This window comes from Polyodon spathula, chromosome 28 (assembly GCF_017654505.1).
Source record: "Polyodon spathula isolate WHYD16114869_AA chromosome 28, ASM1765450v1, whole genome shotgun sequence".
Lineage (NCBI taxonomy): Eukaryota > Metazoa > Chordata > Actinopteri > Acipenseriformes > Polyodontidae > Polyodon > Polyodon spathula.
This window is the reverse complement of record NC_054561.1, coordinates 6,889,130-6,914,163: the sequence shown is the minus strand read 5'-3', so window position 1 is coordinate 6,914,163 and position 25,034 is coordinate 6,889,130. Positions and strand designations below refer to the sequence as shown.

The window sequence follows — 25,034 nt, the reverse complement described above, 5'->3', positions numbered from 1 at the left end:
TTTTCAACTTGTTTCACTAAGAGCCATCCAGACCAATTTAACTAAGCGGTGTTCGAGAAGGGGTTTGGTGTAGCTCATTATAACAACATAATTTGTTAAGGGGATCCTTTTGTGTGATGCAGCAAGAAACCAATTTAAGCTGCCAGTACTTTACAGAAATGCAATGAACAAATGCAGTTAGCAAGCTTAAAAAGATGTGAGATTCATCAATATAAAATGTGACTGAATACAAAAATATGCTTTTCACTCCCTCCCCCTTTCCCATCTCTTGTTTTAGCTCTCGCTCGCTCTCTCTCTCTCTCTCTCTCTCTCTCTCTCTCTCTCTCTCTCTCTCTCTCTCTCTCTCTCTCTCTCTCTCTCTCTCTCTCCCTTCCTGTCTGCCTCAGAGCTTACACGGTACCCACAACACTAGCACTGCTGGAAGCTTCTTCTGTGTATCTCAAGACCCTGTGATGGATTGAGCTTAAGCCTTCAATCAGACATGTGGCAGATGCAACAGATCTATGATTTACTCGCTTGTGTCAATTGTTTTCAGCGTCAAGTCCTGAGCTTCCATAAACACTATTAATTCCTCCAAAAAAACTCTCATTGCCTGCAGGCTTCTGTATGCTTACAGACACTAATGTGGTGAGTCCAAGCAGCCTATTTTTTGCTTGCACTGTGCCCCTTTAACAAGTGCAGTTCTGTGTTGCCTTTTTCTTTTTCATTTCCTCTAAATCCTCATCCTCTGCTTTGCACTGAGTAGAAGGAGAGGAGGGGGTTTGACGGGCTCCGCAAAGCTTCCAGAGTCTGGCAGCTATCTCGACAGTTAAATAAAGCAAAACTAAATAAATAAAACCAAACAACTGGACAGTTCTTTCTTTCTCTTTTTTCCTCTTGTACACTCTTAATAAATGAAGCTCAAGGAGGCAGACTGTTCCCTGTGGATTATGCACTAGTTAACTGGCTGCAGGCTGCTTCCTTGCTTAAAACGTTGTGTCATCTTGCTTGTCAAGAGGAGGTGGAAGTGCTTCTAGGAGAGAGAGAGAGAGAGAGGGAGAGAGGGAGAGGGAGAGAGATACAAAAAGGTATTTTTTCATTGGCTGCCACTTCTTTCTCTCCCTTTGCTGAGCTCATCTTAGTGGCTTCCCCCGATACAGATGCCTGCCTCCCTCCTTCATGGTATTGAAGAAGTCAAGAGCTAAGAGTTTTAACGAGGAGTAAATATTTACCAGTGAGGAGGCTAAAGATCTACTGAGCTCAGCAGACGTTAATCTCTTGTGGATCACAGTTGGGTGGGACAGCAGCTTTTATCCTTTTTTTCCTTCTTTTTCTGCCCTACAAAAAGGATTATATTCAGTCTTGGAACCTTGGAATACAGCCTGGATTATAAAAGAAGGGATGGATCTGAAGCAAACCCCAAGTGAGGGCAGTGTGGGGAGCTTTCAACCCACCAACATCCAGGTTTTTGCCGGCAGCTCTACCTTCCACGGCATCCGGCACATTTTCGTCTATGGGCCAATGACCATTCGTCGCTTGTTCTGGATGATGGCCTTCATCATCTCTCTTGGACTGCTGGTGGTGGAGAGCGCTGAACGGGTGGTCTACTTCTTTTCCTACCCCCATGTCACCAAGGTGGATGAGGTGGTGTCTAACAGCCTGGTCTTCCCCGCTGTCACCATCTGCAACCTCAACCAGTACCGGTTCTCCAAGCTGAGCCGCAATGACCTCTACCACGCTGGAGAACTGCTGGCCCTGCTCAACGTCCACATGGAGATCCCTGACCCTCACCTGGCCGAGCCAGAGGTGCTGGCCATCCTGAAGGAGAAAGCCTACTTCGAAAATTACAAACCCAAACCCTTCAGCATGCCTGAGTTCATGGGACGAGTGGGACACGACCTGAAAGAAATGATGCTGAGCTGCAAGTTCAAGGGCAAGGTGTGCACCCACCAGGACTTCAAAGTGGTGAGTCCCTGACTTCCTTTTATTCTGCTGCTGTGTCTGGTAACACCTGTTAGGGTAGAGCTACCACGTTTTCAAGAACACGGAGCATCAACATACTGTTGAGACCAAAGGGACTCCTAAAACATTACTCTGCATTGGTACATTGAACTCATTCTCAGCAAACATACTGCAAAATCATTAAACAGGATCAAATAGGATAAAAACAACGGTCTCTTATTTTGATACAGCAGAGAAATATAATTCTCAGAATCCTGTCTGAACAGTTGCACAAGCATTTCTGAAAATTAGGCTTAACTTTTAAAGTTGGAGAGAGAGAGAGAGAGAGAGAGAGAGAGAGAGAGAGAGAGAGAGAGAGAGAGAGAGAGATTCTGTTTGCACTTTTCAGTCTTCTGTGTGTCTTAGGCTCTCAAAATGCAACATGGAAAGGAGTATATACCCCTTCAGGACACCTTATTTATATTCTTTAAAGTACATATTTTCTTAGAGCATTAGTTCTGGAGACCAGCGTGTTAGTTTTGCTGATAACAATAACAGAAGAAAATAGGCTGACTGGGGAAATTGCCTTTGTCGAAGTAATTATATGACACAACAAAATATTAACAAACAGACTAATTGTCATAAACTTCACTGTACACTACTTCTCCACCCCCCCCCCCCCCTTTGATCATGGCATGTATATTTGTACCAAGTTAAATTTACCATCTCTGCTATATTTTATAATGCATACTTTTTGAACCCATAAATTTCACATAAGCAGTTATACAATTATTTGATTATAATGCTGTCGAATGAATATTTAGCTCAAGACAACCTCTGTCTGCAAATAAACAAAGAAACAAAACATTACTCAAGCATTCCATTGTGGAATTCAAACTTGAACTTTTCCTGGTCCCTCAGTGCTAAAATGACCTTTGAACTCTGAACAAGGTGCATTATTAGATGAAAAAGGTGGGTGGGGTAACTACAATTCAGATGTATTATCCTCCCCATTGCCACATTCTCAACTCCTGTTGAGCAAAATCAGTCCACTATGCTTTTCTTTGTAATACTTCTCACACCCCGGCTTGAATTATTGACCCATAAACCTCTGGTAAAGCGGCCCAGATGAGCAGAGAGAAGAGATGGAATCAAAGGGTGCATGGTAGCCTGTTCTATAGAAATGCTCTATGCTTGTTTTTTTCTTTTTTTTTTTTTTTAAAACTTAACACAGATTCAAAGGGGTTGATTTGATCAATCTAGAACCTGCATGAAAAAGCCACAGCTGCATTTTAGAGCATTTTACAGAACCACGGAATGATTAACCAGTATGATTAACACGTTCTGTAAAATGCTCTAAAATCCAGGATGTGGCTTCCCAGGGTATAGACTGATCAGTCAGCAGTATCAGTGATGAACAAAGTGTTTAAAGAAAAGTAAACTTACTTGGAAGATTTGCTTATTTTTCTCTAAATAACATATGTAAGAACACAAATTCCTGCGTGGCTTCTAAATAATTACCTTGATTCTACTGTTCTTGTTTTGCATTTTGCAGTTCTATTAAAAAATATTACGGCATTCTGAAAGTGAATTTGATGTGATTTATTCACTACCCTTTCAAGTATTTATATGAAGGGCTTTGTTCAAATCCAGTTGACTTTTAGTTCAAATCATAAAACCGCCACACAAACTGGCGCACTTAGCAGGGTCCCGGGCTCAATGCTTGTGTTGTGCTCAGTCACAGCGCTGGGATGGGATGCTCTTGTGGTTTCTCCCTGCACCATGTCTATCTGAAGCCAGTGTCCCTCACCTTGTCATACTTCTAAAAAATGGACATAAAAGAGCACAGCTTATTAAAACTGGTGTAGAGTCTAGGCAGACAGAAAGACACACAGACAGTGCCACTAATGTTAAACATTTTAAGGTTTGAATTTTCTTCTAAGCACCTATCATTTTCTTGATACTGTTCTCACATGCACTCTAAGATGACAAATGGTAGAAAAAGGACACGTTTTTACTGGAAAACTTTAAGAAAGGTTTCAAAATGAAACGACAGTATATTCATATAATTAATTTATTTATTTTGTCTTTGTTGTCACATTTTTTTTTCAACACAGCTTTTCTTTCCCCCTTACATTAGAATTGTAGTGATTCAAAATGGGTTCTTTTTGTTAAAGTTAAGATGCCACCTTTGAATGCAAACAACAATCTCTCTTTACTACTTTGACCTGAAGAAGAGGCCTTTGAGGTCTTGAAAGCTTGTGATTAATTATTGTTTAGTTAGTCCAATAAAAAGTATCACATCTCCTTCTCTTTGTCTATAATAACAGTGTACAAAGGCACTCGTTACAGTCTGACATTCAGTCCTGGGCCTCCCTCACCCAGAGAACACTAATTGTGCAAAACTGGGTGGTGGTTTTGTGAAAATGTACATTGTGTATTGACAAGCAATTAGTCTTATCAATGATGGACTGTGTAGTTCACTCCTTCGTTTGCAAGTTGGATTGTAACTATGCAGCCATAGGCATAATTACTGTGTTACCACAGTGTAATTACATTGTAGCGAGAGATGTAAACTTCATGTAAAGTGTTTCCGATACTTCCACCAAAGCATTTGGAAAGATTTGTGAACTGATAAATGTTAACGTTTTGTTCAAAATTGTGATCCAGTATTGATATTAAAGAAAGTAAAGCTACAGCTTTTGATTGATTATACATTAAGAATTGCCAGCTAAAGGAGTATTTAGGAAAGTCTGGGGTGTCTAGATGCCAACTGCCACAGGAGCAAGGCTAGGCTAAGTCCACTCTTAGAATATGGAAATAAAAACAGGTAAGCAGTCAAAATTCCCTCTGTATTGCCTTCTTCAAAAACACAGAGGCAAGATGGATGGACACGTGACCTGCGAGAATAATGGCGGCTTAGGATTTTCTCTCCTCACCTCCACTCAGCATATTCAATATTAATAACTACAAAACCTCATTGTACTTACTCAAATTACTCTCGTACTTATCGCTGGTATACCCCAGCATGTCAACCAACCCAAAATAAAGACCTTCCATGCACTCTTCCTCGCCGTTCAAGGAAAAGAATACGATGGACTTGCACCAGTCTTGCAGACTTGGCAGTACTTTGAGCACCTGTTTTCATGCATCGAGGGCATGGGTCTCGACACCACTGCCAAAATTACAACCATGCAAAATTCCAACCTTTTCACCCAGGAATTCAAGGCCCTCAGGATGGACCTGACGGGTCTCAGTTCCACTATAAACCACAATAAGAAAGCGATTACATCTTGTGAAGCTAGAACTGACCGTTTGTAATCTAAGGTGGCGGATCTCGAGGATAGAGTCCGACAGAACAATCTTCGCCTGGTTTTACTGAAGGAGGGAGACGAAGGCTCTGATCCCATTGAATTTTTGATGAAATCTCTCCCTCTGTGGTTCCTGTCTCACTCTGGCAGGGCTAATGAGATAATTTGTGCACATCACATATATTCCAATCAAGATAAAACAAGAGGTAAGCTCTGTACGCTTCAATCTCCTAAAGTATTCTGATCATCAGGTCATATTGCTTGCTGCCAGGAAGGATTCCTCTCGCTCTGTTGCTGGTAATATCAGGTTCTTTCCCGACTTCAGCAACTTCACGGCACAGCGTCACAAGGCCTTTCCCAACCCATTGGCTTAGCTCACTCCCGAGGTCTGCAGACGTTCTTTCTAACCCGCCAGTTCTCAAGATTCACCACGACTCTGCGAATCCCCTCTTTCATTCTCCTGAGGATGCTAGACCTTTCTAGACTCCCTTGGGATCGCTCTTCTATCTCAGGACCAGAGTCTCTCTCCTGCTCCTGCTGATGAGCTACACCCTGTTGGCACAAGGAGGAGTGGATCTACTGCACGACGTCTCGAGCTGAACTATCTATACAGAGATGCGGTCCTCTTGATTCGGCCTTCATCTGCTCTCGACAACAGGGATCATCAACTGTGAGTGGTTTTGCTATGCGCTCCTATGAATTTGGTTGTTGAATATTATATTGCTATGCGGGCATCTCGACTCGACCACCAGCTATTTTAACTGCCTCTATGGTCTTCTGTTTTTTTTTTTTGTGGTATTTTTGTTGCACTTTTTTACTTTATTTTTATATTTTGCATGGAACTGAAGCTGCTGCAACATGACTGAGGTAGAATTTCTCTTTCTTGGGAAGCTTGTTATACTTACATTGGCTATTTGTGTTATGATGTTTAGATAGCATTTTTGAATTTATTTATGATGTTTAGATAGCATTTTTGAAATTACTAAAGACAACTCCCTATGTACATTCCAGGACTTACAGGTTCATTATAATCTTCCAAGTTTTCATTCTGCAATGCATGCCTATGGTGTTCCCCTTACATCTCACACTTCACATGATATGCTGAACACAGAGGGTAAAACAAAAGGGCTGGTGTCTACACTTTATACTCACTTATTAAGATCCTTGTATAAACCATTGGTGATTAATACTATCTGGAATGGGACATACCTTCTGCAAATGAAAACATTTGCTGGGATATTATTTGGGATAATCTATTTTAAACACTTTAATCACCACCTGATCCATTTCAATTTCAATTTTATTAACTCCTCCAAATGAAACTTTCTGATTCCCCACTGTGTGCACTTTGTTCCCAGGGAGCCATGGGGACCTTTTTTCACATGATTCGGAAAGGTCCAGATGTGGCTATATTTTGGGATTGGGTATGTTCAACTTTATCCACGATGCTCGGGAAAGTAATTGCTTGCTCTCCTTTGGTCGTGCTGCTAAACGAGGACTCTTCACTTGATCTGCCACTGCAACAAAAGCGGATTTGGCTGGCTGGTCTTACTGCTGCAAAAAAAATGTTAGCACTGCAATGGCAGCCTCCGCAGTCCTTTCCCTGGTGCCAGTGGTCCCTTACATTCCTCAACATCATTTATATGGAGTAGATGCCATTAAATCACTGATCAATTAGCCCTCTTTGTTAATATCTGATACAGCCTCTCAGGGTCCTATGTGGGGTGGGGTGGGGTGTCAGATGGGGATGGGGGCATAAGGGGAGAATGGGAACATTCCTTTGTTACATTGTTATTTATTATGTATATCTCGTTTGATAACAAAAAAAAAGAATACCGAGGCAAAACATTTTGTATATATTGTATATGGTTTTTTTTTTTTTTTTTTTGCCTGGAACTTATGTACTTTTATATTTTGTTTAATTTCTGTAAGTCCCTTTGGATAAAAGCATCTGCTAAATATTAATAACAAACAATAATATAATAATAATAATAATATAATAATAATAATAATAATAATAATAATAATAAAACGTGAATAATAGTTACCTTCATCAGTCTGAGGGTTTAATATATATTTTCAAGTATGGGACCATATGTTTTGTGGGCTATACGGGGGGCATACATTTTTAATACCCCGTATGCCAAAATCATGTCGCGGTTCCATAGATTAAAAATGCATGACCTATATACACACTATACATGAATACATATATATTATATATATATAATAATATATATATATATATATATATATATATATATATATATATATATATATAATATATATATATATATATATTCATCTATAAAATATATTTGTTTTCCTTATGGGGAATCAGTATTTTAATAAGAGAGCCTCCAGTTCTGTTCCCAGAATGACAGCAATGCTTATGAGAATGCAGTTCAGTGCCCTAATAGGTTCCATCACAATTTGTGATGCTCCAGGTTGAAAACGTGTTGGCCTCGCTGCTGGAAGTAATGTGCAATAATAGAATTTATATTCTGATAATGTTTGCTAGAGGACTTTTATGGTTGAGGGATTCCTGGTTTAGTGTCTAAGGTGTTTGTGTGCTTAACTTCTTCATGGCATGGTGACTTGTAAAGAGTGTTCTGGATCTGTGCAATAGACCTGCTGCGATATTAAAGCAGAAATCATCTTGTTTTTAGCATGAACTGTCCACTGCTTGGGGCTGATAAAGGATTCATATTGTCGATCTTTTTACTGAACATTAGTAATGTGTTTCTATATTAGTCGTTTTTCTTTTGGTTCTCAAAAATGTCCAACAGTATTGGTTACATATTGATTGGTTTGGTTGAATATGCATCTGTTTAGTACCCAGCTATATTGGTTTGGTTGTTTATACAGTTGTTTGATATACAATATGTTTGGTTAAATATGCATTGGTTTAATATACAACTATATATACTTGGCTGCGTACAGTATGCAAATGTTTAATATAATGCTGATTAAATATGCATTGGTTTTACATTACAAATATATTGGTTTGGTTCCATTCATTGTTCCAATATAAGTATATGCCTTGGTTTTACTATACATACAACTGCAGTGTATTGGTTGCTTATGCATTGTGCATTGATTTGATATACAGTAGCTTTAGATATTTGTTTCAAAACAACACTTTGCATTTTTTGCTTTCTGAAACAGGTTGCATTATTAGAATGAAAAGTACAATAAGGTCTGGTTTCACAACCTAACTAAGCACTAGTCCTGACGATGAAGTAGGATCTGTGCTAATCAGGGTCTGCAGAGCCAGCCTTATTCAGTATATAGAAACTATATAAATAACTGTATCATATAATGTATCCTTTCAGATGTCACTAGTGGAATTATTACTTTCCACTTGCATCATTTCTAAATGTTACAATAATGTTTTTCATGCCCATGTAAAAGTAACAAATCTTCTGATTCTGATTTTAAACTGTCTCCTCCTGAAGGAGTGTTTCTCTAGTGGGGAGTGGCGGGGGGGGGGAGGGGGTAATTATAACATACACACATCAATATTTTCATTTTTGTCATGCCTGTATTTAATATATCTTTTAATACTGTGCAATATTCGTTAATGTGTCAAACGAAATGCAATTTATTATTGTGATCTTTAAAACGACTTTTCTTAAAATACCAAGTTCAATGATTTTCATTACAACAGTTATCCGTGTATTATTGGAAAAAAAAAAAAACAGAATTAGAAGAAAATAATCCAATGAGGAGAGCAAAGACCAGCTCTTGAGTGGTGGCTGATTGCACCCTCAAATGGATTTACGTGCTCACAGTTCACCTCAGCTCATCAATACGTATACATGAAGTTATACGGGCTAGCAGTAGGAATAGTTTACCACTTGTGTTTATTTCATGAGAGACCCTTGTAATAGGAGCTGGTTTTAGAACAAGCTGTCCCGGGGTTTTACTAGAGCAGACATGGCATCGTCTCAATGCTCTTTCTTCCTATTTCCCCAACATTAGTAACCCTGCAAGACTGACAATTCCAAGACTTTGATGCAGGCCAGTGTGCTTTTCACAGCTGATCAATTACACAGCAGAGTTCAATGCCTGAAAGCTCTTTGCTGTTTGCAAGCGACCAGCTGTCATTTCAAAGACATTTTTCTTTGTACGACATTCAAAGAGGAATTGTGGATTTTAGTTTTATTACATTTCAAAATCCAGAAGTCTTAATAGACGTACTCAACATACACTAGAGTACAAATGGATCAGAACACCTCAAGTTTGGGATTTTTGGTCAGTAATCAGTAATATAGAAACATTAGGCACTTGTGTGTGAACATGTTTGATCACTTTATGCTTTAGGCATTTCAAACAACTTCTAAAAAATCTCATGCATTTTAGCATTTGTGGCTATGTGTTCCTTTTCTCTCACTATTTTAAAATAATTACATGCATGGCCTATTAAAGTCATCAATTAAATTAGACAATCACTAATTTGCCTATTTTTAATATTTTTCCAACATTTTCACTTATAGTGGTTCAAATACACAACAAATTAAAACAACAGCAGCAATGGGTGTTCAAATATAATTGCACACAACTGTACATACAAAGTATGATCTGCAATGGCAGCCTAATGTTAGGCACACACAATTGCATATCTGTTGACTGGTTATTAATATTCTGAGCAAAGTAGTAATTAAATATCAGTTATTAATAGTTATTATATGTAATTAGGGCATCTGTTTTTCAGTTTTTTCCCCCATATTTTTGCAGCGTTATATTTAACTTTACTGTTTTTTTAGTGGATGGCCAATGTTTATAAGGGCTTTTTTATATAATCTGAAAGGTGAATTGAGCAGTTCTTTTTCTGCTGTTGCCCCAAATTACATTCTGAGAATGACTCCTATTAAATAACAGCACAGATAAGCAATAAAATAGATTAAACATCATCACAAACGTACTACGTGAACAGAAAGTACATAGCAATTTTCAATGTGAGTTATATCTGCGTTTATCAGTAAAATCATGCATATGGCTGCTTTAGCTTGTAAAAATAAAACCCCTTCCTATAAATCACTTGAATTGAATGACTACGCCACAACTTCATTGTGGTGCAAGTTGTGCTGTTTTGATTGCTTCCCTGCGGCTGCACCTTGAAGAACTCAGCACTAGGTTTCTGGTGGCTGCCTCCTGACGCCGGCTTGTTTGAAATGATGAGTGTTTCTCAGGCTGAGCTGGCTAAAGAGCATGCCAAGGTTATGTTCTATTAAGTAGAAGTCAATACATTATATTGGGTTCTCTCTTCCCTAAGGAAGTGTCTTCTTGGCTGCTAACTACGACTGAAGGGAGCATGGAAAGTTTTACTAAATGGGTGTTCGTTCCAAGGTTCCTGACTTTTTGTGATGTTATTTTTCAGCGCTGTCTGTGGCTGTGTATACATTTCTTTGTTATAATGTATATATTACCATATCGTTTCCCCAGACTGTAGCACACATGCTGTGACCTGCTGTACTGGGAACTGCATGGCAATAAAAAGAAAGAAAAGGTGAGAAGGACTCCTGTACACTATATCAGGTGCATGTATTGGTTTCCTTTGCAATAGACATTTATAAATTCTGTTATATAAATGAATACAGACATGGGCACCTTTTACCAGCAAACACATTTCAAGCAGTGTTTGTTTAAATATTCAAATATTTGTCCCAGCACAAAATGTAAGCATGATAAAATATTCTAATAGTAAATGCATGGTAGATGCATACTAAACTTAAGAAGGACCTTGCACATTTACAGTGAGTTAGATCATTTGAAAGACTGCGAGGAACAGCAGTGTGGTAATTACCTCTGTATGTCCTGCCTAAAGCACTGCTGCTTGATTATCATGCTTACAATCCAGTCGTCTCTGGGAGATAATAAGTACCTGACGAGAACAAGCACCACCCTTAGCTCTATAATAATCCTGCTGGTGAAAATGCATGGAACTTTTTTGCTAGCTAGAATTACTTACCATTGCAATTACGTTTATGCCATTAAAATGGGTCTCTTTGGAGTGAAAGACTGTCAGATAGTACTGTACCGTATGTGTTAAAAATCAATGACAAAAATGGGTTAATTGTTATCTGGACGCTCAGAAAACCTGATTCCCTTCACTTTTTAGTTTATCAAAGCATTTCAATCAAGCAGCCCATGCAATTACAGTGGGCTGATGAGGAGCTCAAGTTATTTATATTGAACAAAGACGCCCTGTTGATGATGCTCTAATAGAATGCTAATGTCTGTTTCTAAGAGTTCGTGGCTACCTCTAATCAAGATTAGTAGAAGAGAAAATACACTCTCAGCATGATCAACGGTAGCCACCGAACACTTATTATGTCCAAAAGAGGTGATATTAACGTTAGTTAACCTGTTTTTATAGAACCTGTTGTGGTTTGAAAGTTTAGAAAGCTTTGTCATTGACAAGTGAGATATCTACACTCAGAAATTATAAATGCAGTTGCTGCTAATCAGTTCCGATATGGAAAAATGTACATTTCCTTTTTATTTTATAATGTTAGACATGAAGATGTCAGGCAGTGCAATACAAGGCATACTGTCAATATGTATTTATTAATGCATGTAGGCAGGTATCTCTTCTTGCACCAGCGGTAGCTTCATTGCAGTGTATACAATGCTATGGCTATCACAGTGTTTCCTTACTCTCTTTTTCTCTCTCCGATCCACTACACTCTCCTACATACTCTCACCAGACATCCTTTGTTCTCCTTGTATAGCATGTGTTCAGTTCAATCAATCATCCAATCGCCACCTGGCCACATTCCACAATTTTTCATTCACACAATCAATTACACAATTAAATCATTCAATCAAACAATTAAACCATGCCATGTGACTGTGCATGGGTGGCCACCTTGGTTCCAGCCTTCTTCATTAAGATGGCCACCATGTGCAGAGCTGCCTGTGCACCAAGAGTATTTATAAATGAATGTAAGCAGATATCGCTTCTTGTTCCAACAGTAGCTTCATTACAGTGTATACTGTGAATATGCATTAATAGTATTTGTGAATGAGTGTAGGTTGGTCTTCTTGTTCAAGCAGTAACTTCCTCTCATTTTTACTCAATATTCTCCTCTGGTCCTGCCCAGGATTCATAACTGGTTTCCAGCCCATTCTGCGACGGGTCCATCTTGCTTAGCATATGACTTGCAGCCAGGCACCTCTCACTTGACAGGGGGATTAAATACCTTAGACAAATGCAATTTTAATTCATTTATATATTTTTTGGATATACTCTATATATTCAATTTATCAAAGAATTTCTTTAATTTTTGTCCCAGTACATTGGATGAAAGGCTGTCAAACTGCAAAGCTATTCATGACCAGCAGCAGTTGGTAATTTTCAATTAGTTATATAATTTTCGATCATTCTGGATGCTTCTGTGAATGTTGTTATTTTTGTTTTTCACTGAATTTGCTCTAAAGTTAAGCTAATCATTTCATAACCGGAGCTCTAAATACACTGACAAAAATGGTCATTTTATTGACAGGGAAATTTGTGCAACCAGAACCACAAGCAGACAAGGAGGTAACTCCTACATTCACGTCAGCCTTCAGTCAGTGGCAGCTTCCAATAGTATTCAAGCCTGGTAAATGTAGACCTGTTGTGCTGTGCTTTGATTTCACCTCCTCCTCCTCCTCCTCCCTGGTCTCCACCTCATTTTCTGCCTTGCCTGGGGGGTTGACAGTCCAGCTGCCCCCCTGCCTATCTCTTTGCATCGTGTAAGAGAAGTCAATCAACATTTCAAGACAGCACCAAGTGTCTTGAAAGATAAGGCCAAATGCCAAAACCAACCATGTCAAAAGAATGTGATACATGCTAATGTCAACTTTTCTTTTTTCTAATGTTGTCCTGAAGGAGTTGACCTTAAAGAGCCAATATCATGCCTATATAAGTCATAAAACACCTTTCTGTTGTTTCCCAATCTTTTCCCTTGAAATAACGTTCAGTACAGTTTCAGAATTGTGTGACAGCTTCATATCAACACTATTTACCACTACGGTATAAGGTGCAAATGAGTGTCATGGTTATACAAACGATGGACAGCTGCAGGGAAACATGCCCATAAGAAAACATGAGTCGAATAGCTGATGCTAAAATAGTCAAATAGGGTGACTAGTTGCCACTGATAATGTCTGCTGCTCTATTTGTGAATGTACTGTTTTTGCGCTGTATTTTAAAACTGCTCAGATTTTTTTTTTATTAGTATTTATCACTTAAATGTTAATGGATTGCTACCGCAACTGTACTTTACATGCTTCACAATTACTTCACAGCCACATGTTGTGTGAATAGTCAAATACCCGTTTCTGAGGTTGACTGTCATTTGACTACTTAAACATTATTTGTAATGGCTTTCACTTTAAATTCCTCTGATAGATACATTCCCAATAAATTCTGAAGGGCAAAGCTGCTCTGTGTTTTCTAGAGGAAAATGATTTGCTGTTTTTGAAACAGGGCCCTATCTTTGCGACTTTATTCAAAGAGGCAAACAAGCCCCAGGGGCTACATTTCTTCCTTGTTATGAACAGGCCTTTATGACATTTTTGTTTCTGAACTTGCCTTTGGCGGTGACATTTTGTGGTCCAAAATCCTCCCAGAATACGTAGTCTGGATTACTGCAAATTAAGTACAAAGCATCACAGCTAACTATAAAGATGAAAAGTGAATGTAATGCTCGCTAAACCTTCAGCACTCCTAGCAAGACATCTTTATCCCATTTCTAGTGCTTGCACTTAGGTGGAATAGATGCAATTGTAGGCATGGTGTAATGGATTGGTTTTCAAATGGAGTATATACCTACTCAGTCACACAACATGTATGACAATTAAAAACCCCACTTGTCATTTACCCTCATTCAAGGGGGTATTTTGACACAGCTTATTATATACAACTATTTTAATGTGAATTTTGCAATCTTTTTTTGGTTGGGGAGGGGGTAAGCCAGCTATGTATAGTGGTTGGAATTTTTTTTTTTTATATATTGACATCTACTTTTGTATTTTAATATGTACGATTGTAGGCTATAAATAAATACGTTTCAAGTGCCACTTGTGTTTGTAGTTGTTAGTTATTATTATAAACGTATACCATGTATGTAACATTTCATTCTATATTTATTAAGCTTTTAAAATTGTGTAAGAACTCTCTAACAAGGATGCATTACAAATCAACAATCACCTCTAAGGAAACTTTATTGTAAAAGTAGTACGCCGTTTTCTATACCAGGATTTCATTATTTACTCTTAGGTTTTTATTTGTATAAATCAAATAAACTCTACAGTAGAGGTCAGTTGTATATAATGCACACATCTGGAGTACAGTTGCACTGATAGTAACATTACACTGGGTGCAAATAACAATATATCATTCTAGCAATACAATAAAATTCTGTAAGGTTTCAAATGGTTAAAACAGTGAATGCATCTCATTCACAACCACAAGTAGTCTTATACTGACCTAATAACATGCCATCTGGTGTACTGGGTCTCTGAAATGATGAAACACAACGGATTGTATCAAAATGTAAGAGTCATGAGCCAGGGAAATTTGCACATACATTCCAGCTGTTGTAGGATGCATCACAAATCACCTGAACGTTTAATGAATGTGGGAATACCTCCTGTTCACACATGCATGATGCTGCTGTGATTTGAGTGCAACATGTGTGCAATCGATGGCTCCCATTACTCTGGGAAATCCAGCAATGTCATAAAACTCAATTTTAATATTTTTCTAGCTGCTTCTGATTAAGTGGGATACTGATATAATCATTAACCTTATTTATCAACTCACCCGTGACCCTTTGAAATGACCTAGTGACATAGGACAATGCTGACAAACCAACACCTTCATATGGGGGTATGGCACGGCCCCTTTTTGTAGGCAATTCAAAGTCATCCCGCAGAGTCTGACAGAGGTCGAGAAAATGCCTTATCCAGACGCAATCGAGTTTTTAGATTGTCATCTGGTAAATGTAAGAAATGAACCTTGGTCCTGTACACCCCCTCTCTGTATCGTCAACGTCACAGCAGGGGGCTGTCAATCTCAGGCTTGCACTCAATCTCTAGATTTAAATGTGCTACTGCTGCCACTCACAGAAAATCCATACTGTAGTTTGTTTATTATATTTTTTTTAACACCAAAGAAATTAACATGAACTTCCTTTTAAATTCCCACTCAAACAAAAGAAATAGTCGCAAGAAGCCCTGCTCGTTAAGATATTAACATTGTTTCATAGATCAACATAATTTCGAAAATCAAATTAGCATGACTATGACTTGAAAATGCCAATATCAATGCTACATACCGATTTGTTCATTAACACTGAAGTTATCAATTACGAACTATTGAAAATGCCCTCCAGTATGTTTAGATGTATTACATTATCTGTGCATGAGACAATGCTCTTAGAATGGTATGTGCAGAATAGATATATTGAGCACCAGTAATAGTTTCATTTCTGATGCTATTATCATGATGGCAAGGCTGTAGTAGAGGCGGTCATACGTATCCGAGATAACAACATTATTCCACATACTATACTATTATACTGTAAATCGTTTTTTAAACACTGTATCATGACTAACACCTAATTTGCTTCCATAATGACATCTGGGTCTAAATGTCATTGATCTGGTTTCCTTGAACTATTAATTTCCAATTCTTAATCTCTACTATTCTGTACATTTACACCATGGTGGGCAAGTATGTTACTTATTACTTTTGGGAGATCTGTTGGACAGCACAGAGTGCTTTGTGGGTGCACGGTAAAGCACAGACAAGCAGATTCATATTAAAGGGACAAGTTCGGCAAAGATTGACTCAATTTTCCAATGATTGACTCACTAATAATACAATCCTATCCCTTTCCCCTTAAATCTTGCCCTTTTTAGACTATGAATGCTTGATAACTTTTAAATAACATGTACTGTAGCGTGACATCATATTTATCTGCAGCCTAGCAGAGCGAGACGAAGTACACTAAAAGGATGTCTGCTGTCTTTCCTTCATGTGCCATATCTGGTAAACCGGTCCTGGACATGTGGCACAGGTAAACTAAATTACTTTAAGGAATCCTTTTCCTATGATAGGGGGGTCGAACCACTGATACTATATGCAAAGGGTGTAACACAACTTTTTTGAGTAACTTATTACAGTAATCAGATTACTTTTCAGGACCAAAGTCAGTTTTTGTTATTTTAGCTGGAAATTGTGGAGCATCTGCAGTTGGCAGAAGCACCTGTGTGTAAATACATGTTCTGATATGATACTGAAACAGGTCATGAAAGCCATTTAAACTGGACCAATTTGGAAAACATTTGGAACAAATGCAGAGTGAGGCACAAAAAGACATAGGCCGTGCCCCCCATATTTTACCCACACATTTATCCCGAGCCACACTTATTACAAACCGGCAGTGTTTTAGAAAATTATTTGAAATTGATGATGGTCTGCTTAGTGTCTTGTAGCTTAACCTAATTCGTCAGAACAAGAAGCAATTTAACATTTAGTCAAGACTTTTTTTTTTTTTACAGAGCGTTAGAGAGAATGTGGATTTTAAGCCCTGAAATTAAGCTTACCATGCTAATAGTTTAGTTTACCATGCCCTCGCCATCAGAAGTGCCCACCTGGCGAGGGTCAGTTACCACATGGTAGTTCGATCTATGATTTGTTGTGTACCCTTTTGCTGAGAAATGTCCTGACAAGTTTAATTCAAAAAATAATAGCCACGTTCATATCGTAAGAAAATAAATTGACTTTTTTTTTTTTAAAAGTATTGTCCAAAAACATTATTGTTTTCTACAAAATATTATTAAAACACTTAGATTGAAACTAACTGATTTCCTATATCTGAGGCAGGATTCATGGAACAGCCAAACACTACACTGCACTGGCACTGGAGGGAAAGGGGATCCAAATGTTGTTTTTTTTTAGTAAGAAATGATCCTATTCAGGCTTTGCAGTCTTCAAGAGAATCTGACCAATAATTTCTGAGGCTATTTTCACACAGATGCCGGTAACCTGCATAATTTCCCAAGATTGTAAACCAGCATTAGGTGATATGTGGACTAAAGGACTTCTGTGTCACTTTGTGCAGTTCCGCAGTCCTTCTCGTCTGCCGCGAGCACAATGGAATTCTGTGCCGAACCCGACCTTGTTTAAAAGCCCAACGGTTGTGTCAGCAGAGCAGGAGAGATTTTAATTTTGTTTTAAATGTTTCTTAAATCGGAGCATAGTGGTGAGATGTATCAGTTGCATACTCGTTAGTCAGTTTTATAATGCGGTATATAGTTTAATAAGTGGATGCCGCTGCTGCATATACAGTATATTACACGTTGACTTGCATGGTGATGTCTCAGATGGCTTTCTGAGTTTTCTTTGTTCTGTTCTCTGACTAAATAAATACCACAGTATATTTGTCAATTTTTCTGTAACAGATTGTTGAATGATTTAAATGCTGTTTCAGTTGTATGTTGACATTTTTACCCACAGAAATACTGTTTAGATAATTGTTACTATTAAGGCGTAGTAATATTGATAGATCAGGTAAGTAAGTTGGTCTATGATGTCATTCTATGACATATATATGACATATTTATTATATATTTATAAATCATGTATAAAATAGTACTAAGCCACACCTTAATATAAAGTGTTACCAATCCAATTTTATAAATTATAAACAATGCAACCTGCAGGGCTGACAAAAATTTTGGTTAGTCCTCTTTGACAGTTTTTGTATTTGTTATTTGCATGGATTGAGGTGTGTGTGTGCGTGTGCGTGTGTGTGTGCGTGTGTGTGCGCGCGTGTGCGTGTGTGTGCGTGTGTGTGCATGTGTGTGTGTGCGCGTGTGTGTGTGTGATACTGATATGATATACAGATACAGACATGTACCAGTATAATTTGTTTGTTCTGTGTTATCTGCCATTTATGTATTTTTGGATGAATATTCCAATTGTTTATTGAATGAGCTTTTCTTCCCTGAACTTTGTTTGTTATCTTGTTTTGTTTTGTATTGTTTTCTTTTCATTTTTACTCTTTGCTTTCTTTCTATTTTTAATATTCAAGCATATGTAGTATTTGTATTTTAGGTCTCATATTGTAAGTCTGAATTACGGCTCATTGATAATTGCTAATTGTTTTACCTGAAGGGGGGGCCACATGTGTATGGTATTTGCCACCTCAATGTTAGGTATTTAAGCACTGTGATTAATTCGACTCGGAAGCACTGATTATAGTCTAAAGGACCGAAATGTTTGCATTTTGTTTGTCATTTAATAAAATATGTTTTTAACCATATACTGTAATTTCAACTGTTGGACTTGTTTCCCGTTGTGGGGAAGTGCAGAGAGCAAGTCCATCTGTTGCTACCGATCTACTTTCCTAAGGACCGACGCACATGCACTAGCTTGGACTTGCATATTGAGGCACAGTCATTTCTGTGACTTTCAATTATATTTCCCAGGAATGCATTTAGCAGAAATTACTTTTGAGTTATACTCAAAAATGGAGGGATTCCCTGTCCCTAAGTCTGCCTCTACTTGGTTTTCAGCGTGTCTGCGTAACGGGCAATGTTGTGTGATGCACTGCTGTTACAGATTCTTCTCTGTCGGTGAGATGAGGTTAAAAGCTCCATAACCACGAAAGTAGACGAGCACGGCTCCTTTGCATAGTGGTTAAGTGAGTTGGGTGGCAGATTCATTTCCAGCCTTTGCTCTTTTACATCTGGGCAATCCTGAATGCTCACACTAACAGCCTCCTTCATTTTATTTAAATACGACAGGACATTTGGATTTTGTTTCTCATGCAAAAGTATCAATCAAGTTAAAAAACCACTCAAGTGTCAACAAACACAACATATATATATATATATATATATATATATATATATATATATATATATATATATATATATATATATATATATAGTGAACAGGGGAGAGGGTTAATTCCGCCCTGCTGGGAAAAAAAATAAAATGTGCACATTTGCTTAATTTAATTGGTTTTGTTAACTGTTAATTATCCCCTGCACATGGCTATCATTGCAAATTAGAGCCAGGTGCAGGGTATTTAAGGAAAGCAGCCAGTGTCTTCGGGGCTGCTACTGTGTGTGTAATCAGTCGTATCAAAGAAAAAGATACTGTGTGTTCTTTCTTGGTGTTTTTCGGCAGGTAAACAGTATAGAAGAAAGCTAGGTTTTTCTTTTCTGTTTTGTTTATTTTGCTGTATTAAAAATCTTGGCGCGCAAGCGCTTTCAAAAACCTCCATCTGTGTGTCTGGGTCTGTACTTTAAAAGGGTGAAACGAACCCGAGCCGCAAGGCTCGTTTACAGTATATATATATATATATATATATATATATATATATATATATATATATATATATATATATATATTGGGGGGTCGTAGGGAGCATACGGAGGTTATAATTGTTAGAAATAGATTTAATAATACAGTTTTATTAACACTAGAACCGCCACTGTAGTCATTTTGACGGGTTTGGATTTAAAATGTAAACGAATCTGCATTTGTGGTTGTCCTTTTTTTTTCTTTCATTACTTTCTTGCTATTTTTTTTTTTTTAATGGACAAACGCATTGCATTGACAGTACACAGATTCGTTTACATTTTCAATCTCGTTAGTCCCGTGTCGGTTCTAGTGTTAATATTGTTCAGTAGTTTGTTGTTCAGTGAGCAGTAGTTGTCCCAGGCTGATACCTTTTTACTGGACTACAGTAAAATGTCATTAAAAACTTGTGTTCATTTGATGACACTTAATTTGGTCCAATACAAAGGTAATAACCCTTGATATTGTCAATTTACGGTTGCTCCAGCAATATCACTATAATACAGCACGTCAGTGTGTTTACTTGCTCCAATAGCCAATTCAATTACACCTTGTTCCAGCTGAAAGTTTTAGGGCTGTGCAGATTCTATTCATCCAGGCTAGCAGAGATAATGAGACGGGTTACTAAACACAGGCACCCTCTGCAGTGGGGTGTGGGATTGACTTCTGCTCACACTAAACTTGCCAGAGGTGATTCCGACTTAATAGCAAAGAAAAGTCATAGAATATTGTGCAATAGCTGAGACAATACAACGCCTAGCATTACCAGTTTAGCTGGACAGACTGAGGCTAACCAAGTGTTCTTATTCAAAGCTGTAGTACAGGGAACATGGGCCAGCTACTTACTACTGGCATAACAAGTCATTAGGACTAACAAAGCCATACCAGTAGAAATGAGACAGGGCGGATTATTGGTAACACTTATTTACTGTAAATAACTAACTAACTGGATATGCTACAAGTTAGCTATGCAAACAACTGCGTTGAATGTTTTGTTAATGGTTTTCAGTAATAGGTAATAGGCTGACATAAACAAAAGAAAAATATTTGTTGACATACCAGTAAGCTAAGTATGCAAACCTTCATTGACTGCTAATTCAACCAGTCTACTGGCTGGTTAGTCATGCCTTCCCTTCACTCCCCATCTTCCTGTGCTCGTTCCTTCTCTTCCCTAGCCCCTCTGTGGTGTAGAACTTCATGACGGCGTCTCTCACTGCCTTACACTGCCTCCTCAAGACTGTTTAGACTGCACTTGTAGATCTCTTGATCCATCCCTCCTACCATGCATTGCATTCACATGCACCACGTTACTGGATCCTAGGCTGATGCTTTGCATTATTGCACTACTATATCACTGCATATATAAATTGTTTTAATCCTAACATGTAGTATCTTATCTACACTGCATTTTCGTAGTATAATTATTGGCACTTATTGTAAACTATACTGAGAAAAACTTGAAGGAGCAACATCCATCTGGAATGTTTTCGATCAAAATTAATTTTTATTAAACATTAAAACAAAAACCTTACGAGTCCAAGTTTTATCACTGGATGCATTCAATTCTGTTTCATATTTAAAAAATGCAACACTGTTGAAAATTTCATGTTATGGATGAAAATTCTTCAGTAGTCTGGAATCTTTGTTTTTTCTGACAGTGCCAAGAAATTGATATCCAAAAACATACCCCAGTAGTCATGAATTTATCAGTGTTTGATTGCATCCATTATGCTAAATTAGATGTCAGTCATTTCAAATGATCGGATTTGATAAAGATGCCTCTGATAATCACCCAAACTGTTGACAAAGTTAGACCAGGCATTGTAACCTCTCCATATTGAAATGAGATTGTTGCAATCAACCATGGCTGATGCCTGCAGTTGAACATCATAGGACTTGACAATCACATCTGCACCCTTGATTGTTTTCTAGGTTGCAATTAAGAGTTTTTCAGATTAATTAATCAGCTAATTGCCTGCATTTTAATCAGTTAATGAGTGAATTATATACTCTTAGGAGACCAGCTTTGACTATTTCAGAGCAAGCAAAGTCTGCAGCTAATTTCATTAGAAAAATGTGCCTTGTCTGTCCTGTTATCTCATCTAACTTAACCCTTAATGTCTGTGGTCTGTGTCCTAATCCTGCAAACACAATTGCATTTGAAAACTAGACTTTGGGTTGATGCAATACAGTACAGCGCTGCTTTCCCTGGCTTATTATGTAATTTACCAAGTTGTCAATCTTTGGGGCTAAAATTCACTAGGACTATGCCACTCTACTGAGCTACAGCATCCCCTACTGGCTCATCTAGACACCTGCAGGACAGACTTTGTCCTCCAGGGGGCAACACTGACATTTGCCACTGGTGAATTCCTGGATGTAAAGAAGCGATTGTCTTGGGGTGGTATCGGAATTACACCTGATGTGGGAATATCCTGCAGTGGGAACATAATTTAATATTCCAATCCCAAATTGTAGAGAAAATAAGGGTAAAAAAATTGGACGCTAAAGTAAATATATAAAGAAATAGTTAAAGAAGTCTCAACCTGATCATTGGCAACAGAAGACTTTCTGACCCTACAAATAATCCCACAAAGGCAGCTTCCAGAGGCTTTCCACTGTTCTTCATCAGTACATAATTGTCTAGAAAGAAAAGTCTATTATTTTGTAGCAGGACTTTCTAAAACACAGAAAAGGTTAACATCTAGGCCACAGCCTGGCACCAAAATCAATGGACACTAAAGGCATTTAAGACACACACATGCCAGAGATAATCTCGTGTTCCCAGACCAGTTTACAGAGCTGGACCTTGCTCTTCAGAAATAACTGATTAATCGATTTTTCGGAAGAATGCAGTGGAGAATATTTACACAAGCTAATAACAGCCTGCAATTCAGCAGACCCTCCTGTTCATTTAATGTAAGGCTAATTTCATTGAGTGTATTTTGAGATTCAATTTAAAGAGTATAGAGCTTCAAATGTAATTTTTTTTTCTTGCTTGCTGTCATTCTGTAGTTGTATCTATTATCTCAATAGCCACGTATTTGATTTGCAGTTAAATGTACTGCTGGCTGTGGGCTGCTATCATGTTGCCAATAGTTTATCTTTCTTACCAGTGACCTTTCAGCATGTCCTGTTGTGCTCAAGTGATAATGACGAGGTTCTTTACTGGTGGTTCATGACCTGCAACACAAACAAGCCTCAATGACCATCATTGTCTCCAAACTTTGATCATAGATCTGAAATACATCTGGATACAATCTGATGGTAACATTTTACATTAAGTGTGTCTGATTACTGTGTATGTACATAGTAGTTACTTAATAAATACATGTGGACTTACATACAACTACTATACATAGTTACAATGTACTTAACTTGTACATTTTTGTGCATCATATAATCTTAATCCTAACCCTTTTCTGACAATTATATTGCGCAAAAAGATTTACACATTAAGTACACTGTAACTATGTATAATAACATTGTAATGATATGTAAGTACATTTTTATTTACTATGTAACTTCTATGTAAATGCACAGTAATTATAGACACCCAATAGGAAGTCTGACATTATGAGTAACCTCCATATGTGAGTGTATTGTATTTTCATGTTCTTGAATTATTGGTAATGACCAGCGTGGATGTCCATTACTGGCAGATAACTGTGAGGGCAGTAACACTATTAGAAATACCAACAGCTTATGTCGGTTTAAAGACTCAGCAGTAAATAAAAAGTGACGTCTCTCTCACCTAAACTGTAGTTATTTATTAACGGTTAAACAAACACCTGCATTTGGCTTCCAATTACAAACGTACTAACTTATTAAAAAACCCTTAACACGTGTTTAGCTATTACTATTGACTATCTCATTTTCAATTCCTATCTACTTTGTAGTGACAAACCAAAATAGAGACATTTTAATTTATATTAATTCAATGTTGGTATATGTTGGGCTGTTCTCTCATCACTTTATCACCCTGCTTATAATGGCAGGATTCTTTTTTCCATTCTGTTATTTGTTTAGTTGTATAGTACCAGCATGCTTTTTAAGACTTTGCTCCCAGCATGCCTCCCTGTGTACGTCTCTCTCAGTTTCTTCTTTGCTGCTCGCGTCTCTATTTGTACTGTAGAGATCGTTGGGACACAGAGAATTAGACACACCATGTGTTTAACTGATGTCATTGAATATAATATTCTTTTGTTCTCTATTAATTAAATTATAGCAGAATTGCATTTGAATTTAAAAGGCAAGAGAGAACCAGATCGTTATTATTTTTTTATTGTTTTGGTTTAATTCAATATAGCAGGCTAATGTTCTTATTGAAGCAGGCTCCAATATTTTTTTCATTAAAAAGTTGTCGCTGTTCTTTATTGAAATTAATGTTCAGCTTTCATATTTTGTTGTGTGCTACTCATTTAATCAAACCAAGCAGTGTAAGAAGTGAAGTAAGCTTATTTGTGTGTAAAAACAACAATACAGTTGCAGACAGTGTCATCTTACTTAAAGGCACTCAAGCTGAAAGTAATTTAAAGTAGGCTACAAACATGGCGACAGACTGTTTCTCTTTAGCGCACACGCAAGAAAAAAAAAAAAGCATTTTATGAGATTTTTAACTAGAGGTATGGGGAATATGACTGCACGCCCCGAAGTTCCAGAAAGCCCTGGCACAAATTAAGCACTGGTTCTGTCAGTTCAAGATATCTTGATTTAATCAGATTACTTTTACAGAAGATTAGCAATCAATACATAAAAAACATACAATAATCTGTTAAATACAAAATTAGGATGCACAATAATGTGATCATTCTTGCCCCACTTGTGTTCACCATTAAAAGTCCATGATTTAGAAATGAATGATACCACAAAACAAATAATATTTTCTCACTTCTCAACACTGACACTCCCTTATAGTTTTGTTTCAGATACATTAACCAAATGAAAGGAAATTTGGTGGCATTTAATTTAATGTTGAGGTATTACTTCAAGGTTTTAACACATGAGACAAACAGAAAAATAAAGAAACAGACAAAATGTTATATAATTCACAGGTAACATAGAATCTGTATACACATCTCTCTTCTTAGTGTAAGCTGAGCTATGGAGTGTCTTTTTCCATTAAATGTCAACTAGACAATTTTCAGTAAAAGATACTGTTTAACAAAAGCACAAAACATAATATAAAGGTGTCTGTTGGACTCCTAATGGCATAGCAAAACATAACACTATACTGGAAAAAAGTACAAAAAACAAATTCATCTTTTAAACTTTCTCTCTGGTCATGTCTTATAATTTAATATACATAAAACTTTAAGTTCAAGGACTACCTAACATTAGTTTAGGTAAACTTCCAAATGTTTGTAGTTTTTATTAGTCTGCATTTTCGATGATGTCATAAATCACCTAGCAACCGTTCTTAACAGAGACGG

At 37.5% G+C, this 25,034-nt stretch overlaps 1 protein-coding gene across 1 annotated transcript in view; it reads left to right on the top strand.

The window, feature by feature from the left end:
* The first annotated feature begins 1,128 nt into the window (after positions 1–1,128).
* LOC121301709 (acid-sensing ion channel 2-like) overlaps positions 1,129–25,034 on the top strand; it is a 485,925-nt gene continuing 462,019 nt past the window's right edge. Inside the window, exon 1 of the mRNA XM_041231295.1 lies at positions 1,129–1,944. Coding sequence (XP_041087229.1) covers positions 1,381–1,944 — 564 coding nt within the window. The 5' untranslated portion in view covers positions 1,129–1,380. The remainder of the gene's footprint in view (positions 1,945–25,034) is intronic.